Genomic DNA, 24,971 nt, shown 5'->3' on the forward strand with positions numbered 1-24,971 from the left:
GCATTAAATATAGGATATTTGCCTATTTTTGGATTCCTTTCTTAGGTAGCAGAAATACAGGTATTCGTGTCATTATGATTTTTCAGATTTTTGTCTTTGTGCCAAGGAAATCACAACCTTGGATAATTCTGCTTACGTTTTGCACTGATACAAATTAACTGTCATCCTGCTTCAAATTGTAAATTACTCAATGAGGATAGTATGAGTATTACTCTTAAAACAAAAATAGTATTTTCCCCTAAACCGCCTTCTGTACAACATGTTATTACATCTTGCTGCCAACTGCTTTAAATGTCAGATTTGCAGTTTGTTTATTTGTAAAACCAAAGAGTCAATTCAAAGATGCAACACTTTGGATTTCTAGGAATGACTGATGCCATACTGATAGAAATGTAAAAGTAGCTTTGAAAGGCTGGGTATACAACCCTTTAGCAGGATGGTTAATGTGGAAGGACACCTTCCAACCTACCACCAACACACACACAGTTTAGAAGCCCCTAGCCAGGGAAGACGGCGGTTATCAGAGGGATTGATATTTTGTTCTCAGATGATCCAGTGGTAGGTTTGGAGCAGGCCAGCACTGTGAATGGTCTGCAGATGTGAGAATGATGGACTGCAATTTACAATATTGTGTGATTGTTAACACTTTCCAGCAGAAAACTAAAGGATGCCTGCACATAATGCTCCCCCCACACAGCCTGGGTTCAGTTCACTTTTTAACGACACCTTACTGCTTAAGAATGGATAATTTATTTCTAAAGTAAGTCTGCTTACCCACCTGCTGGGACGAGTTCATAAAAGTGATACGGTTGGGTTTCTGCAGTTCAGCCCAGTACAACGTGCTGTGTCTGGGTTCAGCGACTGTGCAACAGGGTTTCAGAGGCACTGCTGCTCCGTGGCCGACACCGCTCTGCCACATTCCTGCCACACAGCAGCACAGGCCTGACGCTGAACTGAAACCGCTTGTGACTTCCGGCTGCACGGCTGAGTGGGACTGGACAGAGCACAGTCGGAGCAGGAATGTCTGAACCCACCCCTCCGATTGCCTGGGTTTCTGCACTGCCCTGAAGGCCAGACCACCTCCACAAGTCCTTCAGTCCTCTGCACTGAACAACCCGTTCCCATGTGTTTTACATCTCTCACTCTGCAGGCACAGACTCAACTGCCATTGTGTTTATTGAAAACCCGGGCACATTACAGCTTCCAGAGATGAATGTAAACATATCCGCGACGAACCCCAAAGCGGTTACAATCAGGCTGCACAAGATTTGCTCATGCAAACAAAACATACAGACACCCAGCGCCGCCGCCGCCCCCCCCCACACACACATTTCACAGAAATTATAGAAGTGATTAGTACACCCACACTGGCTGTTTGTGCAGCGCAGCAGCACCAAAACATAGCACGTCTGTTTAGCACATAAAACTGCTTAGGACAATGCACAATAGTAATATATACAAAACATTTTTAAAAACAGTCCTGTTAAAAATGTAACCTATATAGTTTATAGTAACCTGTGTTTAATCTGTACCATTTTAATATGGTTATTATTTGGCTACACATCATTTAAAAAGAACAAATCACAAAGATTGTGAACATTCTCTGCAGGTTCTAGTGAACCAATAAATCTAGCAACAGCTTTATGGTGTATTTATAGGCCAGTTAGCTGTCACTTTACCCAGGCGATTTCAATGTTACTGAAAACTCACCAGACCCAAGTACTGGACTGGTCACAACCTCTGCATTGCAGCGATTGTAACTGGTAAGCAAATAAAGATTAAATGGACTTCAGTTCAGTATCCTTGGATCCAATACAAGATGCCCCATATTTCTAATGACAAAACCCATATTATAGCTTCTGAAGAGCTTGGTTTCCTCAGATATTTGAGTAAATCCCCATATTGTTTGACTGCTAGGGAAACCCCCTCCTTGCAGGACTTTTTTTTTTTTCCTATTAAGTGTAGGTTCTGTTAGATTCATTTTTTGCTTGATGACTCAGAGGAGATCCATCACTGTAAATTCCCATCATATAGTAAAGGTCACTCCTCTTGCTGTTGCATCTTTTCTCTCTCTCAATACTTTTACTGTCCTAATCATGTCAAATGCTACACTAAAGATCATCATATGGCCTTTGACTATAATATTCAAATGTATGTGACGTAGGATATCTTTACATTTATGTGCTAGTCATAGAAGAAACACATTTAATGAACACATAATCCACTCTCACCTATCCTGTAAACAAGGCACTGACTAATCCTGGGGAGTTTAGAATTGAATTGGAATCTACATTGTGACGCACTTTTTTTGATGTAGGGGAATCCACAAACACATCTATGTCCTTGGGGAAGCTGACAGAGCTGTAAATAAACAGGCTAAATTGAAAATAAATAAATCCTTAAAAAATATCCACAATAAAGTTATGGCAATCCAGATTGGCTGGTTCAAAACACAGTAAGGAACACCTCTTAATGACTAATTTCCAACCCTATTCATACCTGGTAGACAGCAATAACGTTTTCACATTGACATTCAAGGAGCTTGACCAAACTGTCACATGAAAACAAAGAAATATAAAGCATGCAGCTTATGAGACAATAATTGCAGTTACTGCTTCCAGTGTGGGGATTTTTCAGATCACGCCTGTCCCAAGGCGATCACATGTCACACAGCAGATATACCCAATGCCTGCTGCATTTCTATCAACTCAAAAAAACACAAAAGGAATCAATAATTTATCATAGTTTCAGCAACCGTTCAGTGGGTTCAGTTGAAAAAAATAAATAAATCACAATCTTGGCACTCTAATGTTGCACCACTAACTCAAGTCAGGTGCCTCCTTCTCAGGGCTGCAGAGAATCTGTCAGTTTTAAGCAGTCTCTTGGTATTGAGTAGCTTTCAGTCACTGGAGGTGTGGCTTGTGGTTTATGATAGTCTGTAGCAGCAATATTCAGCTTTGGCCTGTCATACCCTCCTTCTCCAGTCTGCAGTGACTCTGCCCTCACGTGGGGCGTCTGGTACCCTCCTGTGAGCCCTATGTCTTTTCTGTAGCTACTGCATTCATTGCTCTTGAAAGAAGGGGTCTTGTTCAAAGCCACTGCTGGCACATTGTAGCCCACCTCATGGAGAAAGACATCTTTTCTAAAGTTGTGTCTCTCTATTATAGGTGTGGCATATTCCGGTTCCTGATTGGTCAAAGGCAGTGCATACTGATTAGCTGTGTGCAAGTAATCATAGTGTGTCCCAGTGTCAAGCTGCTCCTCCTGGGTGTCTGTGTCCATGGGCTTGAACGTGGATCCTTTCCTGGTAACGGTCCCGGTTCCAATCATAAGGGGCTGCTGGTAATCTTCAACACAAACAAGACAGAAGGTAATTTCACTATCTTCCAATCGGCTCTTTAAATGACTACAAACCAAACAATGCATAGACCCATTTGCACAGACCCTTTATAGACATATGGGCACGTTTGATCCACCTGGCTCTCAAACTTGTTTCTCATGCCATTACATAATTCATTGTTTTTCTCCTTGTGCTTGTACATTATGGATGTCAAACCAGTGTACAATTAAAAATGTTTGCATCACTCTGCAGTGTTTAGAAAGTGCCTACAGACACACACAGAAACAAAATGCTCATTAATGTCAGAAGGTGCTCTGAGAGACAGAAGACGTCTGCATTGTGCACTTGTTCCCTCCTCAGAGACATCCTTGTCGAGTCTGCTTTATACTTGTGCCGTTACAGGTGCACTTTACCTGCCATGCTACACGTCACCAAGTCCAGCTTCTGCAGGGTGTCTTTGTCAGAGCTGTAGCTGATAGTGAACTCTGCAGACTGGTGCCTGGCAAAGGGCTGTTTGATCTGTTTCCAGCAACCTGACATAATGGAGGAAAGAAACACACATTAATTCCAGAACAAAGAGACATGCTCATTTAAATCATAACTAAATCTATATTTTTTAATGATTAATTAACATGCACTGTCTCCCAATTCCCAGCCCTTTCGGAGATATTTCCTGACTGAACATGTCAGGAACAGGTTGTGCTGGGAAAGCTGAGCGCTGGTCTGAGCGTGTCAATGCGTGTCTCTCACTGGCGTGCACAAGCTTGCTGTGGTTACTCTTCTCCCACACTGACACTCTCTCAGCACTGAGTTACCTTTGTTGCCACAGTCAGGAAATGTGAAGAGCTTTTATTTTCATAATGCCTTAATATATTCACCAATAGGTATTCTAATCAACATTTTTCACTTTCTATCACATAATTCAATACTTTTGGAATATGTATGTGTATAAACACTTTACACAGAGCATTTTAAGTCACTAATTTAAGCATCAATAAATCAATGTCATACTACAAATCATAACGATGCTTTACAAAAGGGAAGGACTTGCAAGAGCCTCACTTGAGTAATAATCCATTTCTAGGCTTTAAAAACCATTGTAGTCTTTGTTCAGTTTCAAATCTAATTTGATTCTCAATACTACCCATGACTTTTCATTCTTGAATGGCTTTCTAAAGATTTACTGAAGGTTCCTGGCAAAAGTCTTGACTGACCTGTTTTCTGAGCATCAGATGAACCATATGCAGTTTCCTTTGTCTTCTTTCTACGAGAAAATGACAAATGTGTCAGCGAGCCCCGGTGACAGCACTCCTCTATCTCAGCAGCAGCACATCGGGGGCAGACACCCCCCCTGGTTTATCTCTCGAGGTCAGGGCCCATTGTCTCTGGTTCAAAACAACCGCTCTCTGCTTTCTGCAGTGCTGCTACACCATCAATCATGGCTTCTCCTTCTCTGAGGGCAGCAGCAGCTGGCACATTTCCTAACAATGACCTATAACCCCACCTCTATCTCCACCCCTCCTCAACAACAGAGGCGAATATTAAGGCATAGATATCATATGTAAAACAATGCTGTCAATTTCCATAGATCCTCAATTGTGGCAGGCTCTTCTGTTGTTTTTTCAATCAAATGCTTGGCTTTTGCAATCTCGGCTGTTTATTTATCTAGAGCAAACATGCAAGTAATTGGGTCTGACTCCCCCCTAAGGGGATTACATACACAGGATGGCAAAGGAGTCAGTCCCTGATAACAAATTGCAGCTTGTCTGGTCATCTGTCCCTGTTGATAACTGGTACACACTCCTCAACAGGAGCCCTGGGACAGATCCGAGTGTGATAGCTGCCTACTATCTCAAAAGGTCACCAGTATTTGAGGTGCACTGTGTCACAGTAATAGAAGGCAATTGGTTTGCTCCCCAAAAGCTCTTTAGTCATCTACCATGCTGTTAAATACATTGGAACAGACCTCCTTATTGTGACCCTGGATAAGGGTGTCTGCCAATAAATAATATTATAAAAGGAGTATTATGTTTTCAGAGTCAACAATTTTCTTTTACAACGTTTGCGTTTCTTTTATCCGAAACATATCCGGCATAAATGTCTTGAAAGAAACATGCTTTAATGTTTTCTTGCCAATATTTAGCCAATAGTGGCTTTAATGCTTGGTATGTTTTGTCTGGTCAGTAAAATTAGAATATATATATATGCCCTGAAAATGAAATGTAATGAACTTTCACTTACTTCTGTAGTGCCCGGTAAACACAAATTCCAACAAGCAGCAATACCAATAGACCAATGGCAGGCACAACAATTAGGAGCAGTTTCACTTGAGGAAAAAAAAAAAAAAAAAAGCATGTCAGTGTAAAATGGATAACACTTTACAGACATTTAACAATACACTGCGAACGGTCTGTGCAGAGCTCACCTAGGTCAGCCTGTGTGGGGATGGGCCCTGCATTCTCATCTTCTCCTGGAGATTTTGTGTTAGGCTTGATGTTTCCCTGTGTGGGCTGCAAGGTAATGGCTGTTGGGGGAAGAAGACAAGGAAAGATAGACCTTGCAACATTTCAGACATTGGTAGAACGTGTCACTAATACTGTGTTTACACTGGGCGCTTTAAGGATGACTGTGTCGACCTAGGGCAGTAAGAGCCAGCAAGGGGTATTGTTTTTGGCATACTAAAAGGTGATCCATATAACTTATTTTTAAAATTTTGATTTCTATATTACCATATTTATAAACTTTTTTTAAGCAAATAAGGGGAGAACAATAATAGTGCTCTACATCTCCCCGTGTCTTTGCCATATCTTTAGCATTCTGACAAGATTTTAAATGTTTGTTTCAAGTCTAGTGTAAACGCATTCAAGATGTCTGCTTCCACGAGTAACCAGGGGGACTCCTTGAGGCAGTGGCCTGTCTGAATTTTCTCTCAGCTGCTAGAGAAGTGTCAAGGACAGGCGCTCCTGTCACGCCAGGGTTTGGAGGAAGGAGTTTTTCCAGCAACTGCGAGTCACAGCAGAGATCAGACTGCAGCCTTCAGGAACTGTCCTTGCACAGAGCTGATGTCTTGAAAGCGATTGTATTAGACTTGTAACTTTGGAAACCTGCTAACAGGATGTAAAAAATATAAACAGTACACACGACATGCTGAAGCACCAGTGCACGGTGATGGTTAATGCTCCAGGTTTCAGATCCTAGTTATTATGCTCTTTAAAGTGGCACAGCACTGCTTTACTGCCAGTGGCTGACAGTCTAACTACTGAAAACACAAAGTCCTGCTATGGAAAACTGTCCCCAGCTACATAAACATGTCTCTGCCCCCACACCAGGCTCTGCTGTGCTAACCTTTAACTTGCGGACAGCCGAGCAATTCCATCTTCATGGCTATTCTCTGGTGCCAGCTCTGGGGAATGATGCGGATTTGCCGCGCCACTATGGGCGGCAGAAAGCTATTGCGTGACTGGTGCAGGTAGTCCAGGTTTCCTTCAAATATCTGCAGAGAAGGACAAATGAGTGATACAAAACAACAACCTGAAAAAGGAAGGGAAACTGACTTATCACAGGCAATACAGCTTAATCTGTCATTATTATGCCCCCGAGTATTTTTAAACAAACTCAGATACAAAGTGCTGAAATGACATCCTGAAACCTGAAAGACATTTCTGCAGCTTCTGGACAGCTGCCATATTTTGGTTTGAGTTAAAGCTGTTAGTGTTAAAAGTTGCTAACATGAAAGAATTTGATTAATTTACTTATATTCTCCTTCAAACACATTTATGGGAAAGACTATTCTAATTTTTATTTTGACATACATCTAGCCAGCCCGTAGCTTGCTGGGCTACTGAAATTATGTAATACTCCTCTGCAGTAACAGAGAACCATAACAAAACAAAAAAAAAATACAAATAAATCACTGACCATGTCCTCTGCACTGCTGTTTTGTGTGTAAGTCCTCCATTTGTTCTTCTCTCTGTACTCAATTTTGTAACTCTTAACATAAAAGTCAAAGTGTGACAGAGTGGATCCTGTAGTTATAATTCCTGCAGTAAAGGAAATACAATTAGCATCCAAAAGAACAAATGAATTACAAACACAAAGAAATGGAATCAGGTGTTGAACATAATTCTGCCGTTCCCCCCACAGGCATGCCCTTCCTTCACTGGTTTACCATCTAGTGATGTGTATGTTTATCTATAAACATCAAGCCATTCAAACTGCTATCTTGTTTTTGGAGCTTAAGTCTGAGGAAGATCTATAAGGAAGGGGGGTTGTGTGTGTGTGTGTGTGCGCGTGTGTGTGAGAGAGGTTCTTTAGACATGTCACACCATCCTCGGTGTGTAACCTTTATGTCAGCATGGATCTGTACGGTATTTTGCTCCATCCAGCACAGTCTTCAGACAAAGATAGAGAGCCCTGGTGCTGTGATGTCAAGCAATTCTCTGCCTTGGAATGTGAAAATGAGAGGAGGAAATGGGCAGAAGCCACCACAAGCTCAGTTAGGAGACTTGCCGAGCTGTCACTGCAGTCAAACAGGAAATACCTGCGGCCAATCAATGGTCTGAATCTGCAACTATGTACATTTTTGTGGCACAAATATTTGTGGTGTTTGGCCCACTTGTTGCAAAAAGAACAAATATGCACAACTATTGAAAAGCAGATTTTTAAAAATGTTTTCCCCCACACATGTAATAATTACATTTTTGAAGAAAACAAAAGACAAATATTCAAACCACAGTATTTGTGCTGCACTGCATCATTGCAACAACTCTTTTCGTCTTTTGTATATATAGAAACTCAAAATATTCCCCCCCTTTGTTGCCACAATTTGGAATAGAGAATGTGGCATATCACTACAACTTCCCTTCTGCTGTGATGAGACAGCAAGGGTCGTCCGCTACGTGCACTGACACACTCATCCACTCTCTCACACTGCAATGCCTACAGCCCATCTACCATGCCAATCGCAGTTATTGTAGGTGGGACAGGCAACATCTTGAACCCGCAGTAGCCTCAGCAGACACAGATGTTGCTTGTTTGCAGAGATCTAGGTTTTCCAACAAGCTCTGCCCCCAGTCTCACCCCTGGAAACCCTAAAGCTAGCAGAGGCACAGGCTGGGCTGGAGATCAGACAATAGGTCACTGCTGTGTATAGCTTTATTATCCGATGCACTACCTTTTCGTACATTATAGCACATGATTCTTTAGGTTTCTTTTCATAATTTTCAATTACTAAAACTGAACTTCAAAATAAGTAACCAATTTGTAAAGATTTTTCCATTGCAGAAAATATTAATATTAAATCGTTTCAATATTTCAAGTTAATAACATTAAAGCCACTACAGTAACAATGGCCTTTGAACTAACAAACTGATCTAACATTTCTTTGGTTTTCAGACTTTCCTGCAAACAAGCCCTTTCTGACAGTGATGCCTGCAAAGTAGTCATTTTTTAATGGGAAAAAAATATGTAACTCAGGATTTCAGAACATGCTTTCATTTACTGTGAGAGAAGTACTTTTTTTTTGTTTTTGTGCGTTTACTGCTTTTGACTTATTTTTAGATCTTGGACTTACACATCAAAATTACACATCACTTGACTCAGGGAAAAGAGTGACCTTCCACTACTGAAAGGACGTATTCATCAGCTGTTTTATGCTCACCCCTGTTGCACAACAACTATTTCATGTCAACAGTACTTCCTTCTCAGTGTCCACATTCCAATCACAATCATATTCTTAGAACAGGCAGGGATGCAACGGCACAGCAGTGAAACAAAAATGACATTCAATAGCACAGTGCTCAATGCACAGTGGAGCTGCATGCAATGAACTCATTACTCACCGACTTTACATATGAGGTTTAAAATAATGTTGGCATCACTATATTCATCACAGCTTCGCAGTTGCTTTTTCAGCTAAGCAAGAGACACAGCACACCATTCTTTGGCATTATGCAATCTTGTGTACTTTAATGAGATGCACGTATCAGGGTCAGGTCACAATGTGGGATACATGTAATTGATGAGGAAAGTCACTAATGTCTTTGCTGGCTGTTTTGAATAGAGTACAGAGAGAAGAAGGGACTGGAAAGGAACTGAAAGCAATTCCTCCCCCCCCCACCCATTTAACTCTGCAGTCTAGGTTTCTTAAAAACAGTTTTGAAAGCTCTAATCCCATTAATCTTCTTTTAGAGGCAAACTAACTGAATGAGTTTAAATAGCTATTTCTTAAACCTACACTGTAAACCATTAGGTAATGTATGCCAGGCATTGTCTTCATATTGATCCTTTTCGTACTGGCCAAGAATGCACTTGTTTGAACTAATTACACTTAAGAATTTACATATGGTTGTGCGGTTCAATAAGCAGTAAAACTCGTTTATCAAGAGGAGGGCTTAGGTTTCATGGATCAAGTGGATGTCTGAGAGCCGAGTTATCAGCCCGTTCCATTTAGGAAATGGGAAACCAATCCAAATAAGAGAAAGGAGACAAGGCAGACAAATGACCTTAAAGATTAAATACTGGGATATATTGTAAAATGTATTATTTTGAATTGCTATGTTTTAGCTAAATTGAATTTGTAATGATTGATGCCTTGTACTTGTCTGTATTTTTGCACTTTGTTTGCACTTATGTTGTAAGTCGCCCTGGATAAGGGCGTCTGCCAAGAAATAAAAATAATAATAATAATAATAAATGTGCTGTTACGACTATAACAACCAAGGTGTCGTGAATAGTTCTGACATCAAGCACTGACCTGTAATTTTCTTTCTCTCCCCAAGGTCGATAAACAGGAACTGCCGACTGTTATTGTGGTCAGCGGCCCAGGCGCGGCCCCTCACATCAAACTGGGTGTTGTTTGGAGACCAGTCACTGAGCTGTCCCAACTCACTGCTCCTCTGCCAGGAAGAGCTGGCTGTGATGGACACTGGTGTCAAGCTCAAGTGCTTCTTGCAGTCTGGAAGAAACATATTCTGTATCAATAGATTATAAAAACACACATATGTTAGCAAAGAAAATGCAGTCAACACAACACACACATTGGTTGCTGCCACCACACCCTTCTATGTTGTGTACTGGATAATTACGATACTTTCCAATTTCCAAGCCTGAAAATGTGGTGAAAACATGGATAAAACAAATTATTTCTTATGTTTATATAAAGTTGTCAGTTATTATTTTAATACCATCTAAAAGAAGTGTTTATTTTATTCTGGCTAAATCAAAATACATAGCTGTAATCTCAGTATTTTACTTGCAGTTTCACAGAGGGGTTTGTGAGAGATGTAAACTAGATTTGATATTCAAGAATACTGATAAGAATTGAATTTGAATTCAGCAAAATATCGGCCACAGGAAAATGTAAAGCCCTGTCTGCCATAGCCACCCACTGCATAAAGAAGCAGTATTTTAAAGACAATCTTAAATGACAAGAGCACTATAGACAACACTGCAGTTTCAGCTAGAATGCCTTGTGCACAGTCCTATTTAGAAGGCCATCCTAATGAAAGAACATAATTACAGTGTGTGCAATCAATCAAGGCTACATAGTACCACTACATTTCACTGCAAGCTCAATAAACACTGGAGCCGTCTACAGATATTGCATTGGGAGGGATATACTGGCAGGCAGAAATGAAGCCTTCATCGATTCTGTTACTCAGAAGATGCCTCCTGGGAAGCAGTAGATAAACTAAGTAGATCTTATACTTAAAGAAATAAGACAAGATATTGCCTAATAAATCCTCTTGCGACCCACCTTTGCCTTCTGTGAAGTCCTTAAGAGGTTTTCAATTTCTAGCTTGCTTTCAATCAAGAGGTTTTCTAAAGACTCCTTCTTTTAATGCAGTCTCTCTTTATTCAATAATCATTTTATTAAGTAATGCAGACGTCTTACTGAAGTAAACTGAAAAACGAAGATTATGAAAACCCTGAACTGAGTTGCATGTTAGAAAGAAATGTAATTTGCTTTTCTCATTCAGATATCCCAGCTTGTTTGCAATTACACCTGCAGATGCTCTAGACATTGTCAGATGACATTTCTTTTCTCCTGTTAAGTTTTCATTATCTTCTTTCAAAGCTTATCCCATAACATATCATTGGAAATATTAGTCAGGCAATTATAGAAATTCAGTGCAATAATGGAAGAACCTGTTCATGCATTAGTGTTCAGTACTTTCAGTTCACTCTAGTCCTGTTTAACATCATTGTTATTTTAATGTCAAACCATTCTCCCATGTTTACTTCCATACATATAAGAATTACATTCGTCCTTGTGCACGAACAGATCTCCTGTTTGTGCACTGGCAAAACTGTCCTTTACCTCCTCTCTGTCTCAATCTGGGCACTACACAACAGTAAATTCCTTCTCACATACACTTTTATCTTCCAGATGAAAAGTTCACACACGGTGTAATCTGTCCAGAACACTTAACTTCCCTTTTAATCAGTTTTTATTAATGGTTTCCATGTCTGAACAAAATATTGTAAGTTGCAACTCTTACTGGCTCAAACATACATGTACAGTTGCCTTCTGATGTGGAACTGAAATCAGCAACAAGTATTTTGGTGGTTAGAATGTGACCTTAAATGAATCTCACCCCTTAAATACAAAGAGCATGAGGTTACATCTGTAGTTTTCATAATCATAAACAATGACAACAACAACATCAGTGCTGGAAACAAAGGGAGTACAAATGTGTCAAGAAAGCAGATTTTTTTTTTTTTTTTTTTTTTTTTTTTTTTTAAGATTCTTACCATTTGTGATGAACATGAAGCGTGTATCAGATAAAGAACCACTGGAAGGGAAAAATAAATCAGTTAGTCTGGGGATTTATGAGACTCATTGATTACTATTTAAATGCTTAATTGTAGGCTCCCCTTTGAGAGGAACACACATTTAGGCACAAAAGACCATCCAATCATTGTCTCATGCAGTTCCTGTCAGTAATTCCTTCACAATATGGCCTAACCTTTGCCTTGAGTACTCTCCCAACCCCTTCTCATGGCGCTCCCGTTTACTCTTGTAGAAGAATGAAAACTACATGGGTCTATTGCAGGAATCTGCGACACCGATAATTACAAGTCCCTCACCAGAGAATTGCTCCCGTACCCTGCTATTATTTAAAGACCGGCAATTTTAACATAAGCTGGAAATGATACTCATGTGGCGTTTCGGTTTAATTCTGTAGGAGGCCCTGCCTACATTGTACTCTTCACACATTGACATTCACATGCAAAATGGTAAAGAAGCAAGTGCTGGAGTTCACAGAGAGATGCAGACAATATTGTCTGGTCATGTCAGTTTGGTGCACTATATAAAGGGTGTGCAGAGAGTGGTGGTACTAGCTAAACAAGCTATAGTATAAACATTTTAATATTAATGGTGTTACACATTAGAAGGCTTTAGTAAAAATGTATATTTGCCTAGGCTGGACCAGTATCAGTGACCTGTGTTCTGATAATAATAATACTATTCTCAACACATTATAATTGAGAATCTGTAATAGCCTTTTTAAAGTCTATTTTAATAGGTAAAGTGGTTATCCATACATTTTAATCTCATGTGGAGTGTTTTTTAAATCACCATAATTTTCTTGAATGTAGATAGCAATCTGTGAGAAAATGCAGTCAAACTTGTCTCAACATTTCAGCATCACACCAGTCATTATCTATTCCATTTCAGGCATACCAGCTGTCAGAAGTACAGAAAGTACAGTAAACTTAAACCACAATGCCAGAAGCCTTTTCTTTGGTCCACTGCAGTTTGAGCAATAAATTAAGATATTAATGTTTTAACCCTGTTTGAGCACACTTTAGATTGGAGAATATCATTGTTGCTTAATTCCTGACCTAAAATTCCTCTTCCAATACATCTCACATCCAATTTCCACCAGCCATTTCTACACCTCCTCTTCCCTCAATTTAACTCATGCCCTGAATAGCATAGAATAGCTTAACAAAAATGCACACTAATGCACACAAGGTGCTCATTAAAGAAAAAACACCTGTTGTTTGCAATGTAATGGTATGTGATTTACATTCACACAATCTTGATGTAAAGTAAATTAAAATAATTAAAGCCTAACTATAAACAAAGATAAGATTGTGAATGGAAGAGACTAACTTTTAAATATGCTCATCTATAAATGTCTTCTATATATGGTTATATACATGTTATTTTAGGTCTGGAATAGCATTGTCTTAGTACATAGCCTAAATATGTGTTTTAGTGAAGAGTAACCATTTATTTTTAATTTGCTGTATTTTTTAAATCATCGTTTCACAGATGAATCAATCATTTTAATAAACCTAATACATTGAAACAACTATACTTAGGCACAGTTACAACCAACAGGCAACATTATTCTACGTTTAATGTTTACAATGAAAATGTGCATGTCAGCACCACAGTTAGTAACGCATCATATCTACTATGCTCCCTCACTCTACACTTACCTATAAATCTCTGCAAATGCCATTACTGTGGCAGAGAGCTTCATACATTAGCTTGAGTTTAACCAATTTATCGAAGAAACTGTAAATCACAGATAACAGAATGTAATAAATGTCCTGGGACCAGTGGACAGGTCCGCAATGGGAAGACAGTCATTTATATGAAAGCCAGCAGAGGATGACAAACAGTATGAAGTGCTCACAGAGGTGCAGCGCCATCCACACCTTCACCCATAGAAGAATTCACACTTCATTTTGCATTTCTAGTAACCTTTTCTTCACGTAGAAAGCTGTGACAGATGTTCATTTACATACATTAATACACTTCATTTGCATGAACCCATGTCATCCCTAATGGGTTAGGGTTGGATCAAACTAGTTTATGTTTGGGATAGGCAATACTGCAGTGAGTAGACCCTGACTACCTCCCCTCTGGACATTCAGCCCTAAGTTCTGTCAGACCGATCACCATGGGCAGGTTTTATTTTCCTTGGTCAATGGTTGTGCTACATCTAGGTGTCAATTTTGGGAACTTGGCACCCAGGTGAAAAAAAACCTTAAACAGCCTTTGATTTCCTCATTTACTTGAAAGCAATATTCTGAACCTTTACACCAAGTGACATTTTGAAACACCCATATTAATGAAGCTATTACTAGTGATCATGAACACCCTCAATACTCACTCCTTCGACTGGATCCCATTGGCCTTGATTCCTTCATAATGACTCAGGCCTCTATGCTGCTCAACTGATATCTGGCCTCCTATCTCGTCCAGGATAACTCCAGCATGGACAGCTGCTTTGCACAGGACAGACGTCTGAAACAAACAAGACCACGTTAAATTACAACTGGTAATTTTACTTTCTGAAGTTATGGGACAGGTTTAGTTTAATTTCATAATGTTTCAAAAAGGCAAAATAATGAATAAAAAATTGAAACCCGTTTACTTTTCGGTTAAATGGCGATACAACTTCAACAAGGGTACAGAGTACAGTTTGTCAACTTGATATTGAGCAGTCTATTGTTCTGATCCATTTCCAAATACTGTACATTTAAATGTTGGTCAATCCTCCCATCTCAGAACAATGCAGGTAGCAACACATACGCCATCATGTAATGTGTACAGAAGGCACAGTTTAAAAACTATATATAACAGGTTTATAGATACAAGTACAAATGCATAAATCAAAGGCAAGATGTCCCGTAAAGGAAATCACTGGCTGGTGATTACAGAAATTCAAAGATTTGTGATGTAACACCAACTCCTAATTAAGGCACAAAGGCAACATAGCAGAAGATCAGCAAAGCTTTATTAGGGCACTTGAGGTCACAAAGCAAAGCCGTGGTTGACTCATTGTCTGACTGAGACAATCACTTCAGTTGGTGAGAAACTGCTGGGACAGGAGCAGTTTATCAGCTTCTCTCTTCAGTGGAAAGGGGGTGTCATATCATCTTTGTTGTTGCCTTAGTTTAGCTGCATGTCATTCCAGTTGCAGTCTTGCAGTTGATGGAGATTTGTGGGATGCACATCCAGGGCACGAAGCTCCCGTTCCACCACATCCCAAAGATGCTCTATTGGGTTGAGATCTGGTGACTGTGGGGGCCAGTTTAGTACAGTGAACTCATTGTCATGTTCAAGAAACCAATTTGAAATGATTCAACCTTTGTGACATGGTGCATTATCCTGCTGGAAGTAGCCATCAGAGGATGGGTACATGGTGGTCATAAAGGGATGGACATGGTCAGAAACAATGCTCAGGTAGGCCGTGGCATTTAAACGATGCCCAATTGGCACTAAGGGGCCTAAAGTGTGCCAAGAAAACATCCCCCACACCATTACACCACCACCACCAGCCTGCACAGTGGTAACAAGGCATGATGGATCCATGTTCTCATTCTGTTTACGCCAAATTCTGACTCTACCACCTGAATGTCTCAACAGAAATCGAGACTCATCAGACCAGGCAACATTTTTCCAGTCTTCAACTGTCCAATTTTGGTGAGCTTGTGCAAATTGTAGCCTCTTTTTCCTATTTGTAGTGGAGATGAGTGGTACCCGGTGGGGTCTTCTGCTGTTGTAGCCCATCCGCCTCAAGGTTGTACGTGTTGTGGCTTCACAAATGCTTTGCTGCATACCTCGGTTGTAACGAGTGGTTATTTCAGTCAAAGTTGCTCTTCTATCAGCTTGAATCAGTTGGCCCATTCTCCTCTGACCTCTAGCATCAACAAGGCATTTTCGCCCACAGGACTGCCGCATACTGGATGTTTTTCCCTTTTAACACCATTCTTTGTAAACCCTAGAAATGGTTGTGCGTGAAAATCCCAGTAACTGAGCAGATGGTGAAATACCAACAACCATGCCACGCTCAAAATTGCTTAAATCACCTTTCTTTCCCATTCAGACATTCAGTTTGGAGTTCAGGAGATTTTCTTGACCAGGACCACACCCCTAAATGCATTGAAGCAACTGCCATGTGATTGGTTGGTTAGATAATTGCATTAATGAGAAATTGAACAGGTGTTCCTAATAATCCTATAGGTGAGTGTATATCTGACCGATATTTTGCCTCACTGATGCAAATGTATTAGTTTAACAACTTTGTGATCTTCAGGCATTGAACAATTCTTCTCAGTGAAATAGTTTCTTCATTATGAAACCAGACAATTGAAGCATGTCAGCTTTATGCATGAATAGAAACGACATTTGGTCAAGATGTCCTAAAATTAGTGCACTACAGTGTATAAGTGGAGCTGCACTAAGGCAAAGAACATGACAGTTAGAACATGACAGTTAGTGGTGCATTAGAATAATAGTGACCCTATCCTGTGAAACAGCTGGCCAGTATTTCAGATTTAAATGGATCATTAAATCAAATCAATTATCAACATACACACATTAAAGGCCTGCCTGCTGCTCACTGTGGCATCCTTTAATGCTTCATGAGAGTCAACAACCCCATCACACTGCAGCCCAACTGTAATCAGCTACCTGTGATGGATTACACAAGGCTGCAAAATTTAGAGATTGAGGGCAATGTTTGTAGCTTTGATAAACATATCCCAAATTTAAAAAGGATAACTCTTAAATGTTAGAATATATCAAATCTAATTTGAAACTGCCAAAAGGGAGTTTTTAAATCAGCATCCTGAAAGATATCCATTGCACTGGAGTGTTTTCTTACTAGGAAAGAAAAACAGTGTTTGAGGGTAAATCCTTCATGAGTATAGCCCCAAATGAGTGTCAGGACTGGTTAATCAGATTGGCCTCAGCTGTAGGAGTCATGTTTTAATATTAAAAACTCAGAAATACATTTGGGCAATGTATAAAGGAATGTGGCAGAAAGCACACATCCCTTTAAAAAAATGGTTGACACTGCTGTCAACATAAATTGTAAACCTGTAAACCATCATTAGACATGTTATAATATTGAACAAGACAATCACTTTAAATATTAGCAAGTTTATATATTTCCATGTTTAGTAATGTTGGAAATAAACTGCAGAAGCAAAGCTAAGACAGTATCATGACCAGGTCACTCCATTTGATTATATCACTCCGTTAGACTAAAAAAAAAAAAAAAAAAAGCCAGTGTAAAAGGAATGTCTGTGTAAAGGAAAAGTGATACGAGAAAATGTACACTGTACTGCACAGTATAGTCAGTGCAACACATTTAAGTATCCTGACCATTCAATGGTGACATTCACAACCCCTAGACCAGGGGTTCCCAATGTCTGGTGATGGAGGGTCAATTTCCGGAGGTTGCATGGGATGAGGGGCCGCAGTAGAAAATGAACCACCGATGAAAATGATACCCAAATCATACCTTTTTATTTCCTATACATTTCTGTTAGGGAACATTTATGAATTTTAATTGTTTTATTATTTTCCCCCAAATTACATATGCAATTTGTAATGGAACATTTTCAGAGTGTAATAATCCCTTCACAATGCACAGGAAAAGATGACCCTGTAAGAATACACCAAGCTACTCTTAGAATTGACCAACTGACACTTCTGGATAATCTGGGCATTACAAGAAACAGAAACAATAAATATAATGATGAACTGAAAGCGGTCTTGGAAACCATTTATTAATGAAGGCATCCTCAGGAAATAGGGAATGGAGTTCAAATAAACCACAGCCTTGCACACTTGCAGTGTCTAAACCCTTAATGTCAGTATGCTGTTATGGAATCCTTTTCATCAGTCCTCAAGATATGACCGTTCACCTTCTTCAACGCAAGGATTTACCACACACATTTACAGCTTTCAACATTCCTTAACCAGATAATGTATTGAAAATAAATACATGGGAATTAAGGCCCTCTTGGTGCCAATTTGTTTTGCTAATTTCTTGTCTGGTCTTGTAATCCTATTTCTCATTAAAAAAGGATTTTGAGAACTGTTAACCATAGGCGGACTGACCACTGTGCAATTCTAGTTCGGTGGGCAGGTCAATTCCCATGTGGGCCGGTCGCCCTGTGTAAACACCCAGACCGCACATTAGGATTGGCCGTGCACTGGCTCCGCAGCCTGGAGCCGGAGCAGAGCTGGACACTTTGTTATTTGTGATCCAGAACCAGAGCAGAGCTGGACAGTTTTTGTTAGTTGTGCTCCAGAGCCGGAGCGGAGCTGGAGCTGGCATTGCTGGAGCCGGAGCGGAGCTGGAGCCGGAGCGGAGCTGGACTTGGGCACATCAGAGCGCTCCGGAGCCTGGTGCCGGAGTTGAGGTCATGGAGCTGCTCCAATCTCTCCCCCTTCCATTAAACTCTCCCACATATTAGGTACAGTTTTCTTAAATTTATAACATATATACAGCTCTCAATGAGACTTCTGCACCTGTTAACAGGTAGTTTGGCCCACTCATCCTGAGCAAACTGCTCCAGCTGTCTCAGGTTTGATGGGTGCCTTCTCCAGACTGCAAGTTTCAGCTCTTTCCATAGATGTTCAATAGGATTCAGATCGGGACAGTCCAATGTTTTGTTCTTATCCATTTTTGGGTGCTTTTAGCCATGTGCTTTGGGTCATTGTCCTGTTGGAGGACCCATGACCTGCGACTGGGACAGAGCTTTCTGACACTGGGCAGTATGTTTCGCTTGATAGTCTTTAGATTTCACCGTGCCCTGCACAGATTCAAGGCACCCTGTGCCAGGCGCAGCAAAGCAGCCCCAAAACATAACCGAGCCTCCTCCATGTTTCACTGTAGGTATGGTATTCTTTCCTTTGAAAGCTTCATTTTTACGTCTGTGAACATAGAGCTGATGTGACTTGCCAAAAAGCTCCAGTTTTGTTCTCCCAGAAGGATTGGGGCTCGTCAATATGCATTTTAGCAAATTCCAGTCCGGCTTTTTTAGGTTTTTCTTTCAAAAGGGTCTTCTTCCATGGAGGCCACTTTCGCTCAAAAAGCGAGGGATGGTGCGATCAGAAACTGACGTACCTTCACCTTGGAGTTCAGCTTGTATGGCAGTTATCCTTGGTTCTTTTTCTGCCATTCGCACTATCCTTCTGTTCAATCTCGGGTCGATTTTCCTCTTGCGGCCGCGCCAGGGAGGTTGGCTACAGTTCCATGGACTTCTTAATAATATTTGCAACTGTTGTCACAGGAACATCAAGCTGCTTGGAGATGGTCTTGTAGTCTTTACCTTTACCATGCTCGTCTATTACGTTCTTTGTGATCTCCTCAGACAACTCTCTCCTTTGTTTTCTCTACTCCATGTTCAGTGTGGTTCACACAATCATACCATACCATACCAAACAGTACAGTGATCACTTTCCTCCATTTAAATAGGCTGAATGACTGATTACAAGATTGGAGACATGCGTGATACTAATTAAAGAAACGTATTAGTTTCGAATATCATATTTTCTAAGGGGTACCAACAAATGTGTCTAGGCCATTTTAGAAAATCTTTGTAGAATGAGGAATAATTCATGTCTTTTCACAGCTTCTTTGTTTTATTCTATGACATACCTAAGGCATGAGCTATAAGGGTACCAACAAATTTGAGCACTTAACCTAATTTAATAGCCATCTATTATCTGAAATGTCCTCACTTTAGTTTGTCCAAAAATTGGTTGCCAGGGAGTTAAGGTCATATGCATGAGTCATGCCCCCTGCACCGTGTTTGCCACCAAGGTTTCCACTTTTAAGCTACGAAAATACCAGACACCAGGAGGAGGGGAAATGTAAACCAAGAGGGGGTGCTGGTGATTTGATGACGAGGAGGGTAGGCGGAGGGTAAATTGTACACCGATAACATTTTTAACATATCCAATAGATCACAGTACTTTAAAATAACTGGAATAATAATAACAAGTGGCACAGTTAACAGATATTTTGGTTTGTTAAACCATAAAAAGTAAAAAAGGAAACGTTATCAATAATGATCACATCCTAGTTTGTCCGGAGCCGGCCTTCAGCTGGAGCTGAACCTCTGGAGCAACACAATCCCCCCCCCCACCACAGACACACTTTGTCGCCCCCCTGGGTACAAGTCCAGGGGCACTTTTTGGTCCCAGTCCACCCCTATTCCAATCACTGTTGTGTTGATTAATGTAACCTGCATTTTTCAGAAGGACTGTGTTTTATGAGCAGTTATTTATTGGTATGCAGGACTTCATTAAAGTCCCCTTTCTTTTCCTGCCCATATCATGAGCTCTTCTGCCATTCTTTCTAGCACTCACAACTCTTGACAAACAAGCAAATTCCTGTGCATTTCAACCACTGGTTCAGCTTTAGACATGGACATGCATTGTGCAGCTGACGATGCTTCTACCAGTCCCAGGGCCTTCGGCAATGATTTCTTTATCATTACAGTACCTTAAATCGGCTTAGTTTCATGGTTTAAGGATGAGAAATTTATAATTTTCTTACATGTCTGTATCCCTGTGAAATGTCCCCAGAAATTTCACCTGCAATTGTCTTGCACCCTGCCGGACAGTATTTCCTACAAAACAAAATAACTTAAATTACACATATACATACACAGACATATTATGTTTGCCTATAATGTGAATTAATCAAAACTACTTTTCTTTGTTTTATGCCTAAAATACTGTATTCCGCTGGAGTAAAACAAATTACCTCACAAATGGAGAATGAAAAAAATATTCAACATTAGTAGATGCATCTCCCCACCATCCCACACATACGCTTACGTATACAGATACACGTACATACAAAGTTGATTACAGGTTCCATTGCTTTCTTTATTCCTAGCGAGAGACCCTAACTTACCTACACACATTATACATTTACTCCCAGTCAAATAGACAACTGCTGACTTTTATGACCCTTTCTGCTGCCACAGGCAAGACATTACAGTTCCTACTGCTGCAGTGATCACATTTAATTAAACACACACAGCAAGACATTATGTCAGGAATGTTTTCATCTCTGTGCCAAGGAACACATTGCAAATTAACTCTTACCTGTACTTTGAAGGCAAAAAATGACTTGCTCTATCCAAGCATGTTAGGAGGTCTATCAGGAAATACAGAAATAGACAGACAATGTAAAATAAAAGCTACACAGCTGAAAATTGTTTTAAAAGACAAAAAGGGATGATGTGGGCACAGGAAGCCCTGTTTACACGGCACAACATGAAAACTAAACAGGACAGAAGTGCTTCCTCCTTCCTGTTTTCTTGACTCAAAGTAGGTATTCACTGAATAAATAAAGACAAAAAGAAGAAACTAGTACCTTAGTTTTCATTCATTTTGATACAATGGTTAAACAACTATATGAAAAAAGGTGAAACAAAGCAAATCATTCAAAGCTAGGCATCAGTCTTTTCTAATCACCGTTGGTGTTCATTTCTCAATCCCTTACATAATTTAAACCTAACCAAACAAAGGGTGTAACAACATCTTGATGTTATAAAATTAATTATGGTCTTTAAGCGAATAGATTCAGCCCGAGAGGCTTCACCAAGTTGGTCATGCAGTGGGCCCTGTCGGTCAGAACTAAATTAATGTACATTAGAAAACATGAATATTTGCATTTACAATGTATAGTATTGTATTAAATTATCATTTTAACAAAATCTAGGAAGCACACCTGAATATATGCATACTGTAATATAGTGTATATTGACATGGTCAGCTCACAATGCTGCACTGCACAAACCTTTACGGAGCAGTTTTGTTTTTCAAGGTAATAGGTTAGATAAGTAACAAACCTTCATGGTTTCTACTTGCGTAGGAGAGCAGGAAACCACGACCTGAGATGTGGTGACCACTTTGGAACTGAACTGTGATCTCGCTGGAGTCGACGTGGATCTCTCTAGGGTGAGCATCCAGGGTGCCACAGAAGGTCCCATAAACTAGAGCAGAATAAAACATTGCATTCATTAAAAACAATATGATTGCTTTCAGTCGGATATGATGTTCTTGCACTTACAACATTCTCTCTCACATTGTTATTGTTACAATAGTTATGTACTTGACAAAACAATAGTTAAAATTCAAAGTTAAAAACAATGTTAAAAATGTTCAAACGTGTTCCACCAAGTTAGTGTTCAGTGAGCATCCATAACATTGATGCATCAGATTTCAGACTTCCCCCCTGGAACTAAACTACTCTATTCTCATTAATCAAAGCATGTCTGAAACAACTTAACTTGCCAGACGCAAACCACCTGGTCTATAAACCAGAAGAAATAATCTATTTTAATCACAAACTATTAAGATCTGGTCTTCTTTTGTAGGTTATTCATTACCTTTAAGGTTCACTACAATACTTTTTCAGCTCCTGAATGACATATCTACAAAACATTTCAATTAAAAATATGAATCCAACATATAGACGTTCTTCCTATCGTCAGTTTGTCTATCAAACTTTAGGCAAGTTATCTCCTGTAGAGTGAATAAAAAACAGCAGCTCCAGGCAATGATGCCTCTGCCAAAGTGCTTTCAACGGTGAACTTTGTCCAGCAGAGTTCATATATCAACACTGTCTTTTATCGACATGCCTTAAATGTGGTAGACGAATGATCTGTAAAACCACCCTCTAACCTCCTCCTGTGGGAAAGACCCTCAGTGATTACACAATAATGATTATACTGTATGTGTATCCATCTCTACATCTATAAACATGCATAAATGTTTGGGGGGGTTCTCTGCAGAACAATGCTTACTTCCAGGTCCTTTAACATATTCAAGAAAATTCAGTTATTTTGTTAATTTCTATTATTGTTAAATGTGTAGCCAACATATTTTTTATATTGGTTGCCTCTGACTTTAAATATCAAACGGCCACCTAATAACTGTATTAAACATGTCCATCCCCTTTAACTTCATATATCCACTTCCTGTATTGTGAAGGGCAATTTAAACCATGCATGTGTGCCCGTTTCGGGGTGAAATTATGAGTAATATTCATCCTGAGAGACATTAACTAACGACCCTGAAATCAATCTACTTCCACTGTAGAAGTCACAAAGACAATGCAGTGTGGAGTTAGAGCCACATTCAGCATGTGCCTAGATCCATGTGCTTTCATGGGGAACCAATCAATGTAAAACAATTAAATAAAATGCATTGTTCAAGGTCTCTTAAATAGTATTTTTCACAACATTCAACATTAAGTGTACACCTTTAATCCAGTGAATTTACTCCTTTAATTTAACTTTTACCGACACGTCCATTCAACCCATTATAGTGTGAAGTACAAACTGGGCTCAGAGTATAAGCCCCTTAGTGTTCAGCCCCACTGCTCACTGAAAAGTACTCCAGCTGTGAACTCGAAGGATTACTTCCATAATTAACTTCAAAGAGGGGGAAGAAAAAAAAAAAAAAAAAAAAAAACTCCCCCTAGGCAAAAGATGTGCCAGTAGTTTTAGGAGATTTTAACCATCTCATCGCTACACTCAGCACGGGCACTAAAGGGTAATACAGCCAGGATGCCTAACCTAACCTGCCTCATTTATCTGGAAAATAACAGGCTCTCTTCAGTCTCATTCACACTGAAATGCCGGAAAATTGGAGGCAACGTTTGCCTGCTTTTTCCCTCTTGCACCCCATTCACACAGGCTTTGATTTCTGGAAAATTGCCGGCAAGGACCCATTCATACAGAAAACAGAGACTGCCGGCAAGAGCGCTGTAGACATGGGACCGAGACAGAAGCCTGTAGATACTGGAGAGGAGAGACGGACCGATATTCTGGACATGTTTGTACAGGTTCGATCATTTCCCCGTTTTGCCAGTTTCCTTCATAATGTTTTCTGGGCTTTTGGTTCTAACCAGGGCGCCAGTTCGGTCTGGACTCACTACCAAGAACTAGTCAGGAGGGAAAGGCAAACGATACATCAATCTAGGTGCATTTCGTGCTATGAGCAGTTCATCAGGTTGTGTTTTTGAGGTGTGTTTACTGGACTCAACATTCACAGATCATTTGAACCAGTGAACCCAGTATGAGCTGTCAGTTTATGGTCACATAACGAGAGGCATTGTGTGGGGTCTTGACACACTACAGCAGTTAAATCAACTGAAATAAATGAGAAAAAAAGCATGACATTACAATGTGTGCATATCTATATCTTCCAAAAGTCTGGGTTTGCAGATCTGCGATTGATTGATTGTTCAATTATTTTTCATTTTTTTAAAGTCTGACATTACTGCATTAAAATAAAATTATTTGAAATAAACTACCATCAGTGTCACTGTAATGCAGTCTAAAGGTTAATTCACACTAGAGGTTTGTTTTGTATTTAGTGAGATTTGTTTTGTTTTTTTGGAGAAGTGTGTGAACAACAAATTTCAATTGGCAAATGGACCGAACCGAAACAATAAAAGAGTTGGGCTAGGTGCGTTTGGCAAAATAATGGAGTTCAGTTCGCTTGGAAAACTTGAATGTGACACTGGAGGGTCTTGGTTCTTTTTTAAGAAGAAATCAAACTCCACATTTCACCCAAAGACGTGTACAGTACCAGTTAAGATAACATGCACATTTGTATTTGTTCATTTACTTATTGTTAGCAGTAACATCAGTAATCTGACAATGATTGGATATTGGGGTATATTCATCAAAGGTGTTACAAAGGTATTCATTTCATTTTTTTTCCTATGTGGAATATAATGCAAATTAAAATTAATACATCAGAACGTAAAATTTTATCTAAAGATGCTGCATGTGAGCGAGTAATTTTTGTCAAGTTGTCAATCATTTTGTGGCTTAT

At 39.8% G+C, this 24,971-nt stretch overlaps 1 protein-coding gene across 1 annotated transcript in view; it reads right to left on the bottom strand.

The window, feature by feature from the left end:
* Positions 1–1,158: 1,158 nt before the first annotated feature.
* Positions 1,159–24,971, bottom strand: part of dcbld1 (discoidin, CUB and LCCL domain containing 1) — a 35,884-nt gene continuing 12,071 nt past the window's right edge. Inside the window, exons 3-15 of the mRNA XM_066707672.1 lie at positions 21,974–22,117; positions 21,225–21,276; positions 20,668–20,740; positions 14,476–14,609; positions 12,095–12,135; positions 10,095–10,295; positions 7,259–7,380; positions 6,686–6,833; positions 5,766–5,864; positions 5,582–5,666; positions 4,555–4,604; positions 3,754–3,873; positions 1,159–3,347 (exon numbers count right to left, since the gene is read on the bottom strand). Of these exons, the coding sequence (XP_066563769.1) occupies positions 2,845–3,347; positions 3,754–3,873; positions 4,555–4,604; positions 5,582–5,666; positions 5,766–5,864; positions 6,686–6,833; positions 7,259–7,380; positions 10,095–10,295; positions 12,095–12,135; positions 14,476–14,609; positions 20,668–20,740; positions 21,225–21,276; positions 21,974–22,117 (1,772 nt within the window). The 3' untranslated portion in view covers positions 1,159–2,844. The remainder of the gene's footprint in view (positions 3,348–3,753; positions 3,874–4,554; positions 4,605–5,581; positions 5,667–5,765; positions 5,865–6,685; positions 6,834–7,258; positions 7,381–10,094; positions 10,296–12,094; positions 12,136–14,475; positions 14,610–20,667; positions 20,741–21,224; positions 21,277–21,973; positions 22,118–24,971) is intronic.

The sequence above is a fragment of the Amia ocellicauda genome, chromosome 1 (assembly GCF_036373705.1).
Source record: "Amia ocellicauda isolate fAmiCal2 chromosome 1, fAmiCal2.hap1, whole genome shotgun sequence".
Classification (NCBI taxonomy): Eukaryota; Metazoa; Chordata; class Actinopteri; order Amiiformes; family Amiidae; genus Amia; species Amia ocellicauda.